The 19,934-nt window shown below is 35.8% G+C and overlaps 1 protein-coding gene across 1 annotated transcript in view; it reads right to left on the reverse strand.

The window, feature by feature from the left end:
* Window positions 1–1,776: 1,776 nt before the first annotated feature.
* SRSF11 (serine/arginine-rich splicing factor 11) overlaps window positions 1,777–19,934 on the reverse strand; it is a gene marked incomplete at its 5' end in the record, with an annotated part of 36,922 nt that continues 18,764 nt past the window's right edge. The window contains 6 exons of the mRNA XM_010848758.1: window positions 1,777–3,171; window positions 3,280–3,418; window positions 3,795–3,890; window positions 8,579–8,668; window positions 10,533–10,664; window positions 17,476–17,557. Coding sequence (XP_010847060.1) covers window positions 2,980–3,171; window positions 3,280–3,418; window positions 3,795–3,890; window positions 8,579–8,668; window positions 10,533–10,664; window positions 17,476–17,557 — 731 coding nt within the window. The remainder of the gene's footprint in view (window positions 3,172–3,279; window positions 3,419–3,794; window positions 3,891–8,578; window positions 8,669–10,532; window positions 10,665–17,475; window positions 17,558–19,934) is intronic.

The raw sequence follows: 19,934 nt of genomic DNA on the forward strand, positions 1-19,934 counted from the left end.
AAAAAAAAAAAAAAAAACCTACCTCTGTAACAGACATATTTAAATATCCTTAAATATATACATATACTTGATTAGAGAAGTATTTTAGATAGGAGTGAAATGCATTAGCTAGACTTGAGACAGAAGGAAAAGAATGCTAATCTTAATCCCAGCACAGAAGACTTCAAACAGCATAGACCACTTAATCAGGTGCCAAGTGAAGAAAGTGGTATTGCTCTAAAAGCTGGCTTATGCAGCCTATACGGTAACAAGAGTAGAACCTGTTTTAAGATGCAGCTCCAAGGTAAATGTAAAATTAGTTTTCACTGTGCCCAGTGAGTTTTTCTTTCCTTTAAATGACTATAGTTTTTCCTACCTTCCACATGGAAATCACTACCAGGAAGCTTATTATCCAAAATCTATATTCACAAAAACATAAAGGGCAACATAGCCATCACTGCAAGAAATTTATCCTTGCTTTTGCTAAACCATTACCCCAAACTAAAATTGTATATAGCTTTGAAAAGCACCATAATTAAATAGTAGGTACCACTTATTGGCCCAGGTGTACAGGGCTACACTTTTAACTATTTACAAGGTAAATATTACTCCCCATTTTACAATGAGAAAAATGAGTAAGACAGACAGGTCTCCCCAGCTGTAACTGAAGCCGAAATTCATGACTGGACCCTTACATGGCCACTACCTTCATTCACTCTTGAAGAATTTAAGCAAATAAATAGCACAAACATTTTTCTAACAAAACCACTTTTATTTTTAAATCATTTTTACTATCAAATACAGAACAAAACTCAGTGTGGAGGCAGTGTTCACTTGATTTCGACTCATCTGTATTAAAGGCTCATGTAACCTGCAACTCTACCTTTGTGCATAAATGTTCACTGAAAAATAACCTAAATATAGACTCCCTTCGATAGTATCTTAAGTCACTAGCACTATTTAAGGCCAAAAATTTCTTAATCCCTTTTGAGAAATTAGCATACTTTGTATTCAGAGACTAAAAGGGAATAGAATGAGTAAAATTAGGCTTAACCAAGTGAAACTGCCAATATTTTACTTGTTTCTGACTTACAAAAGACAATATCATATGGTTCAACCTTTTAGATTTTTTTCTACTAATTTTTTAAGTTTAAAGAAATGTCATTTGCGTTCAACTTTGTGTTTAAAAATGCAGTGATTATTCGGACCATTACTACAATGTCTTACTATAGACAAAATTCCTTTCCATAAAATCTTTAAAAAGTTACTACAAACTGTAAAAACAATGGTGCTTTTCTATACGGCATTTCAATTTTAAAAGATTAAAAAAAAAAAATCATACTCCAACTTGGATAAAAGCTACAATTCCAAGTCTCATTTTCCCCTTAACCCCGGCCACTCAAACACTACTCATTTCATAAATGAATAAATATACTATTTAGTACTGTACAGTAGATACATACCATTGAGTTTCTATACTATTCCAGAAAAGTTAAGTTTATATTCACCAAAAATATAAATTTACTAAATATAGGTGGGATCATTTGTTTATCCTAAAGTTCATTGCTTTACTCAACACAAATCCTACACCCAAAATATAAGAAATAAAATTACACTTAAAAAGACTGTTTTAGAAATTAAACTAATTTTGACAATTCTGATGGCAACTAATCACTACCGATGGATTTCATTTTACTGCTATATTAAAATATGTGGTCTGCAAGGAGAAAGAACTTGATTTGTAAAATGAGTGAGGTAAATGCCATACATTCAACAATGTAAATAAATACAAATACGTTTTTACAGAACATAAACATAAGTTTAAGGGTTTTATTATCAAAGTCATGTAAAACAATTTCAGAAACTGTACATCAACATGGCACAGACTGTAGCCTACTTTTGTTTTTACTGCACAAAAGTAAAGCTTGGAAACTCCTGTAAGAAAACAGTTGCCTAACTACTTTGCATTTAACATGGAATCACTGTGTGCATAAGATTACTACTGCAGTAACAGTAACACAAAATTTATTGGTTTTATACAACTTGAGATCAAATAAAAAGTACATTATCAAGTAGATTTGTCTTATTTTTAAAAGCATATGAAGGTCAATTTAAAATGCACTATCCCCTTTTCCAACAATGAGATTAAAACAAATTAATAAAAGCATGGAAAACAAACTCAGGACAAAAGCTAACTTTCTTTTACAGATGGACTTCAGGATAGGCAAACAGCTCTCACTGATGTAGATATGGAATAAATTATTTTAGGAAAAAAAATTCCCAAACACCTTATGAAAAAGTATACAACTCTACTTCAAAATATGCTATTTACTTACTGCCAAAGACAGTTTCATTTGAAATCTTGTTTCTGTAATTAAAGCCTAATTATAGCCATCAAAAAAGGTTAGTGCATATATAACCTTTCAAAGTTAAACAAAAGCCACAAAAATTTAGCCACAAGGCTTAAAGGATTATCTATTTCAAATGCTCATTTCCAGATGTAACTATAAGAAGGTTAATTTGTCATGTCAACAAACGACCATAAGTAGATCCATCATGTTGAAGGATTTTAATGACATTTAGGATATTCCTGCCACAATTAACATGCAATCAGTGCATTCCCTACATGGCTCTATTACGGCAATGAATCAAATTCTAGAAATACTATAAGTGAACTTACTTAATAAAGGAGATCATACAACATAAACAATCCATGCCTGCTGTAGATGCATGCAGCTTTTCGTTTTTGTTATGAAGCAGCACCAGAATAGTACAACTGCTTGGTTACTCAATCAGATTTCACCCTGTCACGAATTGGTTACCCCTGTATCATTTTCCTAAAAGCTTTTGGATGTAAATAACTAATATCAACATCAGGAGCTTTATAACCATTTATGACTCAGCTGTATACATCTAGGCTTGAGATGAACAAATACAGCATTAAGAAATCACACAGGAATGACACTGATGCACGTACACAGATTCCCACAGAGGCATGGTTCAGTCACTCATATCCATGTCTTCTTCATGATGATCATCCCCATTCACTTTGGACTCTCTTAGTGAATCACCAGTTCCCTTTTCCACAGAACATTCTTTTTTAGGAGAACCTGGTTCTGCTGGTTTCTTCTCTTCCTTTTTCTCCTTCTCGCTGTCATACCCCTGTTCCTCTTCATCGTAGTCCCGTGTAACCTGCTTTGCCAAGGAGAATAAGAAAAGTAAACGTCTTCACAGGAAAATCACTTCTTTAAAATACCAACATCAACCAAAACACCAAAATAAATTAGTTTGTAAACATACTTTTACATCTTTATCACTCTCTGATTTTCTTTCCCGTTCTTTTTCCTTATCTTTACTTTTCTTCTTCTTGCTTGTAGATCGCTCTCTTTCATCTCTGCTTCTTTCTTTGTCTTTATCTTTCTTCTTCTCCTTTTTATGTCTAGAATGACAGTAAAATGCTCACAAGATGCTTGAAACAAAGTGCTCAAGAATTTTTGCCATTATTTAAATAGCAATAAGTTTAGATTTGTTTTAGATGGTAAGCTTGATGTAAGTTCACTGCTATAAGGAGGTTAACAAAAATCCAATTTCGAATCACTGGACACAAGCTGTATACAAGTAACACAGGGAAGAAGACTGTAACTTGATTACAGGTCTAAAATGCCTAATCATAAACAGTGTTTATTATAACAATCTCAAGTCATGAAGAGAATGTTATCAGCACATTCTTAAGTATTTTAATTCCTGAGAAGGAAGAAAAATCCTAGGACAGTTTCTGAAAAACAGGATAGATCTAATAAAAGATTAATACTTACCTTCTAGGGGATGGTGAGCGAGACAATTTTCTTTTGGGAGACCTAGGCTTTTTAGGAGATCTTGTGCCACTTCTGCTTCTTCGTCGTCGTCTCTCTCTAGAACAACAAATGTGCAAACTAGACTTTAAAATACAGTGTTATTCAAAAAATGCAGGCACATCATAGCAGATGTGTCTGCAATGGAACTCCACTAGAAACAGAAAACTCCATTGTCAAATACTGTTTGGAGCTGAAGAAGTAAATGGGTAATAAAAGTTGGCAACTTTTTGGGGGCAAACTATGTGCCTTTACTTTAATGCCCTTAGGAAAGCCCTAATTTCTAGCAATTCTTAAAGACATGATGTCATCAAAACATCAGCAATGTTAAGCTCAAGGAAAAACTGATCCACAAAGGTTCTAATTCAAGTCTGAAGTAAATTATTATCCAAAGAACCAGCTTTAGATTCAGTCAATGGGCAGAACATGTAAAGGATTAGTATGTTGTGTTATGAAAGGCAGTTGCTAATAAAATTCACAACTACTTCTAAATCATTAGTAAAACTTAGAGAACCGAGAACTAGAGTTAGTGGTGGTGGTTGTTTAGTTGCCAAGTTATGTCTGACTCTTTTGCAACCCCAAGGACTGTACACCCACCAGGCTCCTCTATCCATGGGATTTCCCAGGCAAGAATACCGACGTGGGTTGCCATTTCCTTCTCCAGGGGATGGTCCTGATCCAGGGATCAAACCCACCTCTCCTGCACTGCAGGCTGATTCTTTACCACTGAGCCATCAGCAAACGGGGATCAAACTGACTTCCTGTTGTCCAGCAAATCACACCCCTAATCTAATCCCTATTTTGAGCAATTAGCTTTTTATGATATACCTCCTCTTTAAATTGACTTAAAAAAAGTCCTGTTTCTACAATACAAACAGATGGAAAGTTTTGCTGTGTTCTTGGACTAGAAGTACCAATACTGTTAAAATGACTACACTACCCAAGGTAATCTTTAGATTCAATGCAATCCATGTCAAAATACCAATGGCACTTCATGCAGAATTAGAAGAAACAATTTTAAAATTTGTATGGAAACAAAACAACCTTGAATAGCCAAAACAATCTTGATATAGAGAGAAACAAGAGCTGGAGGAATCACATTCCCTGGCTTCAAACTATACTACAAAGCTACAGTAATCAAAACAGTATGGTACAGGCACAAAAACAGACACATAAATCAATGAAACAGAATAAGAGTCCAGAAATAAACCCACACACTTATGGTCAGGAGGCTAGAATATACAATGGAGAAAAGATAGTCTCTTCAATAAATGGTGCTAGAAAAACCAGCTGCGTGTAAAGGAGAGAAATTACAACATTCTTTAATTTCATATGCAAAAATAAAGTGGATTAAAGACCTAAGTGTAAGACCAGATACTATAAAACTGCAGGAAAAGATCAGTAGAACATTCTCGGACATAAATCATAGCAACTTTTTTTTTGGCTCCATCTCCTCAAGTAAATAAAAGCAAAAAACACAAATGGGACCTAATAAGAGATTTTGCACAGCAAAAGAACCATAAACAAAACAAAACAGACAACCTACAGAACTGGTGAAAATATTTTCAAACAATTTGACTGATAAGGCATTAATCCCCAAAATATACAAATAGCTCATACAGCTCAGTATCAAACAAACAAACTAATCAAAAATGGGCAGAAGACCTAAACAGGACATTTCACCAAAGAAGACGTACGGATGGCCAAAAGTGAAGATGCTCAACACTGCTAATTATTAAGAGAAATGTAAATCAAAACTACAATGAATTATCTATCACCTCACAGTGGTCAGAACAGCCATCATCAAAAAGTGTACAAATAATAAATGCTGGAGAGGGTGTAAAGAAAAAGGAACCCTCCTACACTGCTGGTAGAAATGTAACCCCAATATTCACAGTACCATTTTTTAATAATTCTCAAGATAGAGAAGCTATGTAAGTGTTCATCAACAGAAGAATGGATAAAGAAAATTGTTACTATTTATACAACAGAATATTAGTAAGCTATAAAAAAGAATGAAATTGTGCCATCTGCAGCAATATGGATGGACATGGAGGGCATTTAAGCAAAGTGAAGTAAGTCAGACAGAGACAAATACTGTAGGATATAACTTACACATGTAATCTAAAAAACAGAACAAACTAGTGAATATAACAAAAAAGCAGACTCAAGATACAGAGAGAAAACTAGTGGTTACCACTGTGAAGAGGAAAAGGCAGGGGACATTATATGGGTAGAGGATTAAGAGACACAAACTATTAGGTGTAAAATAAGCTACTAGTTTATACTTTACAACACAAGGAATATAGCCAATATTTTATAACAACAATAAACAGAACAGAGTCTTTAAAAATTGTGATTTGCTATACTGTGTAGCAACTATACTTAAAAACCCACCTAATGACAAGCTACTATTAAGTTTAAGATAGACTCAAGGATGTCTTATGCAACATGGGGAATATAGTCAATATTCTGTAATAACTATAAGGGGATAGTAAACTTTAATAAAAAAAAACCTGATTAAATGAAAAAAGTATATGATTTAGACACAAATAAAAAAAAATTAAGCCCAATACGCTTTGTCTTCATTTTGGCAGCCAAATGAAGCTTTAAAGAACAAAAAACCACAAGCTGTCTATGACCCCTGTCCTGGAAACGTTACACAGAACTTTCCCTTCATCAAATGTTTATTAAGCTTGTCAGGGTTGTATACATAACACTTTTTCATACTGCTTTGTGTAACAAATATTCCATATTCCTCAGAAAAGATGGGCTTTAAAAAGTTATCTTTCTGTGACCTATGATAGACTGTACAACAGCTGCAAACATGTTAGTAGGTATTCAATAAAAATGTACAGAATTTGCCATAATTTAAGAATGACTCAGGATTTCCCTGGTGGTCCACTGGTTGAGAGTCTGCCTGCCAATGCAAGGAACGTGGGTTCAATCCTGGTCTGGGAGAATTCCACATGCCACGGGGCAGCTGAGCCCTTGTGCCACAACGATGGAACCTGAGCTCTAGAGCCCACATGCCACCACAATTACTGAAGCCTGCGTGCCTCAGAGCTTGTGCTCTCCAAGATAAGAAGCCCACACAGAGCAACTAGAGTAGCTACTGCTCGCTGCATCCAAGAGAGCCTGTACACAGCAATGAAGACCCAATGCAGCCAAAAATGATAAAGAATGATTCAATAATTAAGCAGAGCAAGGCACTTATAAGCAGGTCCATTAAATAAACAAATAATATGCCTCCACTTTTTAAGGTAAGAGAATACATATTGCACATCTCATCTTTTATGCCCCTTTGCCGCCTTAGACCTATTCTGGTATTCCTTCAGCACTTATATCTGGTTTCACTTTCTTTATATATACACAAAATTTTTAAAAAGACAATTTTCAACACCCCGAAGAGACCCCATGTCTTTAGCTATCATACTCCAACCACTAATCTACTTTATAGATTCATCCATTCTGTACATTCCATATGAATGAAATCATACAATGTATGGTCTGCTGTGACTAGCTTCTTTAACATGGCATGTTTTCAAGGCTCATTCATATTGTACTACCATTACTTTGGCTCCTTTCTACAGATGAATAATAATCTATTGTATGAGTATACAACTTTGTTTACCCATGTTAAGTGGATATTTGGGTAGACTTCTTGGTTATGATTAATGATGCCAAGAACATTGATGTATAAGTTTTTGTGCAGACATGTTTTTGCTTCTCTTGGGCGTATCACTGGGAACAAAACTGCTGTGTTAAAGAGCTCTTAAATTTAATTTCTGTAGGAACTGCCAACCTGTTTTTCCAATGCAGCTGCATAATTTTACATTCTATGACTGAGTTGTTATATTCTAGGTAGAAATCCATTATTGGAAACATTTTTCTAGCACTCTTGAGGGCTGTCTTTAACAGTGTTCTTTGAAACAAAAAGTCTTCAGTTTTTATCATCCTCAAACTTGTCTATTTCTCTTTTGTTGCTTATGACTTTTGTCGTATGTAGGGAACCACTGACAAATTCCAGGTCATGAAGGTTAACATGTTTTTTCCTAAGCGCTTTTTAGTTTTGGCTTTTATGTTTAAGTGTTTTATCCATTTTAAGTTAATTTTTATAGATAGTTTGAGCCCTTCGGTGAATTTAAATAATCAAGATTAAGAAAACAAACACTGTAGTAAAATGTGTAAACAAGATAGGAAGAAAATGGAGTTAAGTATGGCCAGTCCTTTCTACCATCACATGAATGCCATGTTTAAGAATGAAAAATACATTTTCTGAAAGTTTAGAACACTAAAATTTCACCACAGCAGGTTAACTACTCTATGAAATGACACACACTAGAACTTGCCTTGCCTCCAATTATTTTATCAACAAACCATTATGTATGGGAAAAAAAACTATTTTAAGTATTAACATGTAATAAAATGAATCTAATGTGATAATGCAGTATACTTTAGCCATCAAATGCCTGGGTGAAAAAAAAAACCCACAAACAGTTCAAATTAGGATATGAAATGCATAGAGCAAACATAAAAACTGACCTCTGTTGAATTCCATGTTATTGTAAATGAACTCTATACCATAAAGTATTAATTGGAAACTTATTCTTCACAGATTGCCTTTAGAAATCTTCACCATTAAAGTATGTAGTTCTGTACCGGAAAACATTTCACGTTCACAGCCTAATGAGTCTTTGCAAACAAAGTTTAAAAAACAACGCCAAGAATTCATAATGCCACCCTACCTGCTAGCACTTCTGGAACGTCTGGCTGTGCTATAACTTTTTGGTGGCGTTTTGGAACGTTTCTTTTCTTTGTCTTCTTTCTTTTTATCTCTAATAAATGAACACAATTTATTAATGTGTTAGAAGATTCAGTTAATAGAAAAAATATATATACAAATTACAAACAAAAGTACAATGAAATGGATTCTTATTCTTAAAATGTTATTCTGATAAAAACTTTTAAGTTATTCTTTCAGAGCACACACGTGATGTAAACATCTACCATGAATGACACCAACCTTCTAACTGTGGCCCTGCTATGACATAATCTGGGCTATTCAATACTATTAGGAAAAAAAATCATAATGGACTGGTACTACAACCATACCTCAACTCTAAATGGTCCCTTAAGTGGTCCCAGTCGTTTTTCACAAATTCATATTAAACCCCTTTATCAGAAATCTTTCAAAGTACAAATCTGAAAATATTAATTCTCTGCTTATCACTTTTCAATTCATTCCCATTGACTTCAGATCAACTGTAAACTCCTTAGTGTGAACAATAAAGTCTTTTTTATGTGTCATCTGTCTCAACTGTCCTGACCTCATTTCCTGGTCCTTCTACACCAACATACTCCTCATTTCAAGAATTCATGCTAACCTTGTTAAGTATTCTCTACTGGAAATCATGCTCCTGAGTCCAGTCAAATCTATCAGAATTTAATACTCAAGTCACCTCTCAATAAATCTTCCAACATCCCTAACAATGGCCCTTCCTTGGTAATTACATTAATTTCTCCCCTAGTATAAATAAAGTTCCTCAAGGGAAGGAATGCCTAATTGCTTTTTGTATAAGAGATGGTTCATTAAGTAAGCTCATTTGGCTGAATTAAGAGATGACTAGCTCTAAAACATGATTCAAAGTCTCATCAGAGGCTGAGTATACAGTAAAGCTATCACAAAATCCAAGTTCCACGTTGAGTTATATGCTTACCAAGAATAAATTTTGGGAAAAAAAAAAATTTTGTTGCTTTTTGCTGTGATTCTTACTATTTTTAATCACATAATCAAATACATAAATGGGTAAAGTATAAAATATAGGGCTGTTTCTAGAAAATTAAGGCAAATATTTTTATAAAGATAAAAGACAGTTTAAAAAATAAGCGTTGCAAAATTATACTGTGTGACAGCTAAAAATGGAGGGAAAAATCTAAGTACTTTCAAGTAACAGAGTTCTTGATACTTTAAAGGTGGTTTAAACGAAAAGAAAGTGATTTTGTATCTATTATTCAAGACTGCTGCTGCTGTGCTAAGTCGCTTCAGTCGTGTCCGACTCTGTGCGACCCCATAGACGGCAGCCCATGAGGCTCCCCCATCCCTAGGATTCTCCAGGCAAGAACACTGGAGTGGGTTGCCATTTCCTTCTCCTATACATGAAAGTGAAAAGTGAAAGTGAAGTCGCTCTGTCGTGTCCAACTCTTAGCGACCCCATGGACTGCAGCTTACCAGGCTCCTCTGTCCATGGGATTTCCAGGCAAGAGTACTGGAGTGGGGTGATTATTCAAGACTAGGCCTACTAATTTCAAAGGGTTTGGCCCTGTATGAAAAACAAATTACTGAATGAACGTTTAAGTCAAAATACAATGTTAAGGTATGGATGTTTTAGTTTTTAGTAAATCCTCACTGTAAGTCTTTACTGGCCTCCAAATCACATTAGACTCTTAAGTATGGTTCAGTGTCAGGAATACAGCAATATTAATTCATACTCAAAAGCTGCTCATGATGAGATATATAAAGAAGAATTAAGAAGGCATGATTGTCTGCCAAAAACTCTGGCATATCAAGAAGTTGCTGGGAACACAAAATTCTTACCAATGGTTGAATGGAAAAGAAATGAAAAAAGGCAGTAGAAACAGCTAAGAATTCTTACTACGGAGAAATTTTACTCATTCGTTGTTACTGGTTTTCTACTGTACCTGTTTTTTGACGTGCTCCTTGACCTTCTACCCCTCTCTCTGGAATGAGATCTTCTCCGTCTTGGACTTTTGGATCGTCGTCTACTCCTTGACTTAGAATGTGATCGCCTTCTTGATCTGCTTCTTGACCGCCTTATAAAGTAAAAGGAAACAGACATATGTATATAAACCTAAAAAGACTAGCTCTACTTTTGATTATTTCATATAAGTGTAGGACCAAAGATTCAGACATGTTGGCTAGCCATCAGTAAGTGAGGGTAATTTCCTGCCATTATTTATTTATTTCACACAACATCTGATATCCCAGAAGTTAGAAAATACCTTTTAACACCTGGAATTCCTCACCTTTTAATCTTTTGTTCAACCTGTCAAACCAATCCTACTTTGTCCACTGAAACTACAACTCCAAACTTAAAATTATTGCTAGAAAATGAAGGAAAATAAAAAATGACTCATTTGCATCACTTCATAATTCACAGCATTTTAGAATGTACCTAATTTTATTCCTCACTACTACAAGTTAAATCCATTTACTACTTATCAAATACTTACTTATGCCCATTACATGCTTTACCAATATTCACTCATTTACTTTCATAATAAATCTAGTAACAGTAAATACTATTATTATTCCCATTTTGGGCTTGCCAGGAGGCACTAGTGGTAAAGAACTCACCTGTCAAAGCAGGAGACTTAAGAATTGGGAAGATCCCTGGAGAATGGGCATAGTAACCCACTTCAGTATTTCAAAAGGAAACCACATACTGTATTGGTTTCTATGATTTCTAATTGCTGTTCTCCGATATACATTCCTCTTCTTTAATTTCCAGTTTAAGAGAAATACAAGTAATGCAGGGCAGATGCAGATATATACAATTCAGTATAAACTGCCCTTTTTACTCTCATGTGTCTTCAATATTGTATGATCATCTCTTTCCTGCCATGTAAGACATGTTTCTCTGTGCCTACTGCATTATCACCTTCATCCCCCATGTTTTCTCTAAAAGGTTAAGTGCAATTAACCTTTTGATGTTGTCATTGATCCTTTTCCCTATTTTAAGAAAAACTGAAAGCAAATGGCACTTCTTTGCTTAGACTTGGTCATTTAACTTTTAGTGAACCATTCAACCTCTTTCCATGGAAAACTTCAAATAGAATTTAAACTTTTTGCTTTCATTATTTTCAGAGTTGCCAAAGGATAGACATTTTAGTAATGCAAAAGATTTGTGTTCAAATCTCCCCTTTAAAGTCAGTTAATAAAAGTATTCATTATTTAATCTGAGCCTATTACTTCAGCAAAAAAAAACAGCACCTACATCATAGAATAGTTGTAATTTAAGCAAAATTATAAAATCCAGCTCAGCGCCTTAGTGTAGACATATAAATACTGACTGCTCTTATTGCTGTGCTACCATAGTGTTGCCATCATTCTCTGTAACAGCTGTTTCAAAACCCATTAGGAGTAATGTCTCATCAAACTCAGTAACTATATTTTGTACATCACTTATTTTTGACCATATTTGAAACTAAACAATCCCTCTCAATAACATGTCTATATCCCAGGAAATTTTCACATAATGCTTACCTACCTTTCTTCAAGCTCCATAAGGATAGGGGTATATATGTCTACCTTATTCACCAACTGTACCCTTGAGCAACAACTACTATACTGTGTAATGAAAGGTAGTACTAACGTATTTTGAATGAAACACTGACCCTCTAGAATATCGTAACCATCACTTTCTTATGAAGAATTAAAAAAAAACATTACGGAAAACCAAAATCGATGCTATTTGAATTAGCAAGTGTTCATCTTTTGAGAAATTTGGCTTTAAAAAAAATTAAACTTAATCATTTTAGCAAAACCATGTAACACATTTACCTCTAATGTATTAAAAAATGGCTGTAAAAATTATAAATGCATTCACGTTTCCTTCTAAATGAAGTGATTAATAATATAAGATTTTAAAAATCTAATAAGCAGAAGTATTACATCTATCAGTTTACTATAAGGTCCTGAAACAGTTGTTTTTCAACAGTATTGCACTGCAGTCACTTCAACATTCAGTTCATATAAGCTTTTAAAAATTAGAGAAACATAGAGATTACCATATATTTTATATGACAAAGCTAGTGGAGGTGATGGAATCCCAGCTGAGATATTTCAGATCATAAAAGATACTGCTGTTAAAGTGCCACACTCAATATGCCATCAAATTTGGATAACTCAGCAATGGTTGGTCACAGGACTGGAAAAGGTCAGTTTTTATTCCAATCCCAAAGAAGGGCAATGTTAAAAAATGTTCATACTAATGTACAACTGCACTCATTTCACAAATTAGCAAGGTAATGCTCACAATCCTTCAAGCCAGGCTTCAACAGTACACGAACCAAGAAATTCCACATGTACAAGCTGGATTTAGAAAAGGCAGAGGAACAAGAGACCAAATGGCCAACACCCGTAGGATGATAGAAAAAGCAAATTACTAATTCTGCCTCATTGACTACGCTAAAGCCTCATGACTGTACGGATCACAACAAACTGTGGAAAATTCTTAAAGAGATGGGAATATAAGATCACCTTACCGGCTTCCCAAGAAACCTGTATGTAGGTCAAGAAGGAACAGTTAAAAATGGACATGGAAAAACAGACTGGCTGAAACCTGGGTAAGTAGTATGTCAAGGCTGTATACTGTCACCCTGCTTATTTAACTTACGTGCAGAGTACTTCATGCTAGGTTAGATGACTCACAAGCTGGAATCAAGATTGCCAGGAGAAGCATCGACAACCTCAGATTCGCAGGTGATACCACCCTAACAGCAGCAAGTGAAGAGAAACTAAAAAGCCTCTCGATGAAGGTGCAAAAGGAGAGTGAAAAAGCCGGCTTAAAACTCAACATTCAAAAAAACGAAGATCATGGCATCTGGTGTCATCACTTCATGGTAAATAGATGGGGAAAATATGGAAACAGTGGTAGATTTTATTTTCTTGAGCTCCAAAATCACCGTGGACAGTGACTGGAGCCATGAAATTGAAGGACGCTTGTTCCTTGGAAGAAAAGCAATGACAAACCATTGACTTCCCTGGTAGCTCAGATGGTAAAAGCATCTGCCTACAATGTGGGAGACCCCAGTTAGATCCCTGGGTCAGGAAGATTCCCCTGGAGAAAGAAATGGCAACCCATTCCAGTACCCTTGCCTGGAATATCCCATAGACGGAAGGAGCCTGGTAGGCTACAGTTCATGGAGTCACAAAGAGTTGGACACGACTGAGCGATTTCACTTTTTCAGACAGCATTTTCAAAAGCAGAGACATCACTTCACTGACAAAGGTCCGCATAGTCAAAGCTATGGTTTTTCCTGTAGACATGTATGCATGTGAGAGTTGAACCATGAAGAAGGTTAAATGCCAAAGAATTAATGCTTTTGAACTGTGGTACTGGACAAGGGACTCTTAAGAGTCCCTTGGACTGCAAGAAATCAACCCAGAATATTCACTGGAAGGACTGATGCCGTAACTTCAATACTTTTGCCAGCTGATGAGAAGAGCTGACTCACTAGAAAAGACCCTGAGGCTGGGAAAGACTGAGGGCAGGACGAGAAAGGGCCGACAGAGGACGAGATGGTTGGATGGCACCAGAGACTCAATGGGCCAAGAGTCTGAGCAAACTCTGGGAGATAGTGAAGGACAGGGAAAACTTGCATGCTACAATCCATGGGGGTCACAGAAAGTTGCATACAACTGAGCAGTTCAACAACAGTTATTATTATACATTATTATTATTTATATATAAGCAAAAAGCATATTGAAAGTAACAGTCATTTTATATGTCAAGATGCTTAAAATACTACAATTTATAATAACTATCTTTCTGCTATGATGTGTTACTACAAGTGTTCCAAAGGACTTTTCTCTCATGGTCGTAATTAAAATTAATACTTGAAAGCCTTAGCATGTAACTCCTATATACAAAAGATGTTAAGTTCTCCTTTTTAAGTCTAAGTATTAAACAAAGCCATGAAAGCACTTGTCCTAGAAAGTTAGTATTCTAAGTATAGGCACAGCTCAGAGATACTGAGTTTGCTCCCAGACCACTGCAATAAACTGGATATCTCAGTAATAGTATGTCACAATGAATTTGTGGATTCCCAGTACACTGCAAGTTATGTTTACACTATAGTATGGAAAAAAAAAACCCCCACTGTACATACATTAAGGCAACAGGGAACTTCTAAAGGTTCAGTGGAGCCCTCAGATGTTCTAGATTTGGGTTTTTTGAAAGACAAAATCTTTTAAGCATGAAATGGGCTGGGTGAAGGTGGATGACACAAACACACCAGACAGAATCACCCTGTAACATTCTGCTACAGACTGAAACTTTGTGTCCTCCCAAAATTCTTACAGGAAACCAAATACCCAGTGTGATGATGTTCTGAGGCAGGAGCCTTTGGGGTGATTAGGTTATGAAGGCCCAGCTTTCATGAATAGGATGAATGCGTTTGTGAAAGACATCTCAGAAGGAGCTTCTCTGGTGGTTCAGTGGTAAAGAATCCACCTGCCAATGCAGGAAACATGGGTTCCATCCCCGGTCCATGAATATCGCACATGCCACGGAGTAACTAAGCCCATGAGCCACAACTACTGGGCCTGTGCTCTAGAGACTGGAGCACTACCACTGAGCTCATGTGCCATGACTACTGAAGCCTGGGCGTGCTAGAGCTTGTGCTCCGTAACAAGAAAAACCACTGCAATGAGAAGCCCACACACCATAACTAGAGTAGCCCCACTCACCGCAACTAGCTAAAAGCCTGCACAGCAATGAAGACCCAGCACACTCAAAAGTAAATAAATAAAATTATTAAAATAAAAAGAACTCAAGAGATACCCGACCCCTGATCCATCTTTCTATGTGAGGACACATGGATAGAGCAAACTATCAATATAAATAGTAGGTCCTCACCAAACAGCAAATTTTCTGACACCCCGATCTTGAACTTCCCAGCTTCCAGAACTGTGAGAAGTACATTTCTATTGTTTATAAGCCATCCAGTCTATGGTATCCTGTTATAGCAGTCAAGTGGACTAAGGCACAGTCTAAGAAATGACTTAACAATGCTATGGGAGCTGTAAGGTCAATTCCCAACCCCACCCCCAAACCCAGAATTGTAACAAGGTAGGTAATACCTGCCTTTGCCACTTTAACATTTGTACCAATGGTGCATAAGCATTTCCTTATTACAAAGCAAGATAGTGGCAACTGAACCTGTTATTTACTGTATTTTCATTGGCATTTGCAGCGAAGATTTTGTAGTGAAAATCCTGCCAATTTCACCAATGACATCTTTAATAGAGCCAGTAAAAATTATTCATTTTATTAAATCTAGTTCCTTGAGTGCTATTAAACTAGTATCATTATTGACTAGAAATGTTAAATCTGGTCCCTTCAGCAACATTCTGTGCAATGAAATGGGCAGTATGCATAAATCATTTCTGAAACTTTTAAGTTCAGCGACTGTCAAGGAAGACACTTGTGTGACTGAGTGTGAGCTTACCTAGTTGCTTTTGCCATGAAACATCTTTACTTCAAAGAACTGACAAACCATGGTTGTTTAGACTTAGGTATCTGGTAGATACTTTCATGAAAAATGAATTATCATTTCAAGGAAAAAAATTTGTTGCCAATAATAAAATCTGAGCTTTCAGGAGAAAATTAAACTTTGGAAAACTTAAACCCACAATTGTGAATCTGACAGCTTCCTAACATTTTAGAAGGGTTTACTGGTAAGATGTATGGTGGTATTACCAAGTCATCTTTTGATATTGTGTAAAAAAGTATCAACATTTGAAAACTTGCATAAAGCAATCAATCAATCATTTTCCAAACCATTAATGCATAACTGTACAAAAGGATGCCTGGTGAAAAGATTCACTCAAAGTATAATAAAGATCAACAGATTTTACAAGTTTTGGTATTGTATCAAAGAATACTACTCCCAATTACCCAAAAAGACTGTAAAATTACTTTTCCCTCTTCTCACGATGCATTTGTGTAAAGTCAGATATTCTATATTAATATTTGGTTAATATAACCAAAATATACTACAATAAGCTGAATGCAGAATCCTATACATCTTCTATTAAGCTAAATGTTAAAGAAATTTGCAAAGATGTTAAGATGTAAATAAAGCCATTCTTTTAATTTTGGGGGGAAAAGCTTTGTTTCAAAGCTAAGTTAATATGAATGGGTTTCAATATTCATTATTATTTCAAATGATGGTTTCAAATTTTACTATGGCCAACAATGACGTTATAAACCACAAAAACAAAAGCTCATTGGAGTTCTTATATTTTTTATGAGTATAGAGGTCCTAATATCAGCAAGTTTGAGAGTCATTGGTCTAGATAGATCCTTACAAATCTACACAAGTATGTCATGTGAGAAAGAGAATACACTGGTCCTTTTACCCTACAGAGTCCTACTCTGGGTAGGATAAAGAATAATAGTTACCATCATGTAGTTTATCCAGTAATACAAAGAGCAATCTCAAAACATGTCATCTGCAAATATTCAAGCTTTAGATGGGTAAGCTAAGGTTGCATAACAACCCTCCATGTTCCAAGTCAGGAGTCTAGTGAAATGTCAGAACTAGAATTCAAGTCAAAAGTTTCAAGGTCAGTGTCCTTTCCAGAGTACTAATTCATTTCAGTGCTCGAATTCCAGTGGCTTCTTCCTATCCCTAGATTTCTAGGGGGGATTTAAAGTATCTACCATCTTTTCTCTATTTATATACCTGTGAACAGTAATTCACCTACTCTGCAAATAGCAGTAGTTATCAAAACCACTGTAACCATGAGCTAGTTAGGGTAACAGAAGATGTGACATAGGGAAATAATCTTTGTCTAAGGAAGAACTTACTACCAAACAGCAATCAATCTAATTACCTGTGCCTAGAAGATGAGGGAGTCCTCCTCCTCCTAGAACGTGATCTTGACCTTGAGTGTCTTCGTTTTTCTTCTTTCTTATCTGGATTTAAATGAAAAGGAATCTGGATTTAGAAATCATTAAGCAAAAAGATTATTTCCATTTAGGAGCTGCTGTAAGAGTTTATTACACTAATGTTCAGGTTTACTGTATGATCCTTAAATTCAGGTAGCTAAAGGTTTCTGAAGCTATGAAGTGTCATCCATAAAACCTATGAAAATAATCACCTTTCTCATTCTTTACTCTTCAGAGGTTTCTAAACCGTAACTCCTGTTTGCATGCCTTAGGTTCTCTTTCTCCAAACGGAGCTAAAATATACCCAGATTAAAACTCTACTCTGTACATGCTCATGGATTAATAACACCTCCCCAAACTGTACCTAAGTGTAAAATGTTTATATTTATAATAAAAACAAAGATAAACATTTAAAATTCTTGAATCAGCAAAATGTTCCTTTTTAGTCATCACTTAACTCTATGCTCCTTTCCTAGATATGTCTCATTCAATCACTCATTTCTATACTTCTGGGATAGAAACTAAACCAGCTCTCTTTTTAATCTTTGTTCCACTTTTGCATTCATTTTCAACACTGTGTAAGTTTACAGAGCAGAGCAAGAATGATCTGTTACCATTTAGTAGTTTAAAACAACACATAAATTACTTTAACTAAGGACCGAATGAAGGAAAAATACAGCCATTGCAATTCTTCATATATGGACTATCATTCAAAGTGAGAATGCTGGCCCTGCCTCAGCAACTAAGAGTAAAGAATTTATTTGCAATGCAGGACCTGCATTGGGTCAGGAAGATCCCCTGGAGCAGGGCATGACAACCTACTCCACTGTTCTTTGCCTGGAGAATCCCATGGACAGAGTAGCCTGGTGAGCCATAGTCCAAAGGGTTACAAGAGTCAGACGTGACTGAGGTGACTTAGCACGCATGCACAAAGTGAGAATGAGTTCCTCTTTTACATTTCTATCATTTCATTAATAGAATTCAACTTATTGTGAATATCAAATTAACAAAAATTTGTGCAGCAAAAAAAATTTCATAAAGAGGTAAGTCGTTTTCAGTCATTTCAGTTATGAGTTTTCAATGAAAACAGAAATGGTGTTCTGGTTTTGGAGTCATACAGGTCCAGTTATCTATATAAACTGCTTGTCATGTGACACTGGGTTAATTATTTAATAACCTGGTTAAATGAGATAACATAAAGATTTGATATTAATGTATCCATTATACTTTATAATTATTTGTCTAATACCATATACAATAAAAACCACCCCATTAAGAATTGGAATGAAGAAAATGAATAAAGCATCGTTCATAATGGAATAAAAAAAACCAGGACCAAAAATCCAAATACATATATGCAGAAAATGGGACAACCATTCATCTCATCTCAAAAAGACAATCTGCAAAGAATAATACATTTACTTTTCTTTAAACAAATGGTGTAAATAGAAGAAACTTTATTAGGCTTTCTTGGTCAAATAAAGACTATAGATCAGGCAATCCCAACTTCACTTCAGTTCAGTTCAGTTGCTCAGTCCTGTCTGATTTTTGCAACCCCATGAACTGTAGCACGCCAAGCCCCACTGTCCATCACCAACTCCCGGAGTTCACCCAAACTCATATCCACTGAGCCAGTGATGCCATCTAACCATTTCATCTGTCGTCCCATTCTCCTCCTGCCTTCAATCTTTCCCAACATCAGGGTCTTTTCAAATGAGTCAACTCTTCTCATAAGGTGGCCAAAGTATTGGAGTTTCAGCTTCAACATCAGTCCTTCCAATGAACATCCAGGACTGATCTCCTTTAGGATGGACTGGTTGGATCTTCTTGCAGTCCAAGGGACTCTCAAGAGTCTTCTGCAACACTACAGTTCAAAAGCATCAATTCTTCAGAGTTCAGCTTTCTTTATAGTCCAACTCTCACACCCATACATGACCACTGGAAAAATCACAGCCTTGACTAGACGGACCTTTGTTGCCAAAGTAATGTCTCTGCTTTTTAATATGCTGTCTAGGTTGGTCATAACTTCCCTTCCAAGGAATAAGCATCTTTTAATTTCATGGCTGCAATCACCGTCTACAGTGATTTTGGAGCCCAGAAAAATAAAGTCAGCCAGTTTCCCCATCTATTTGCCATGAAGTCATGGGACCAGATGCCATGATCTTAGTTTTCTGAATGTTGAGCTTTAAGCCAACTTTTTCTCTCTCCTCTTTCACTTTCATCAAGAGCCACTTTAGTTCTTCTTCACTTTCTGCCATAATGGTGGTGTCATCTGCATATCTGAGATTATTGATATTTCTCCCGGCAATCTTGATTCCAGCTTGTGCTTCCTCCAGCCCAGCGTTTCTCATGATGTACTCTGCATAGAAGTTAAATAAGCAGGGTAACAATATACAGCCTTCAT

The sequence above is a fragment of the Bison bison genome, unplaced genomic scaffold (assembly GCF_000754665.1).
Source record: "Bison bison bison isolate TAMUID 2011002044 unplaced genomic scaffold, Bison_UMD1.0 scf7180017864271, whole genome shotgun sequence".
Taxonomy (NCBI): domain Eukaryota; kingdom Metazoa; phylum Chordata; class Mammalia; order Artiodactyla; family Bovidae; genus Bison; species Bison bison.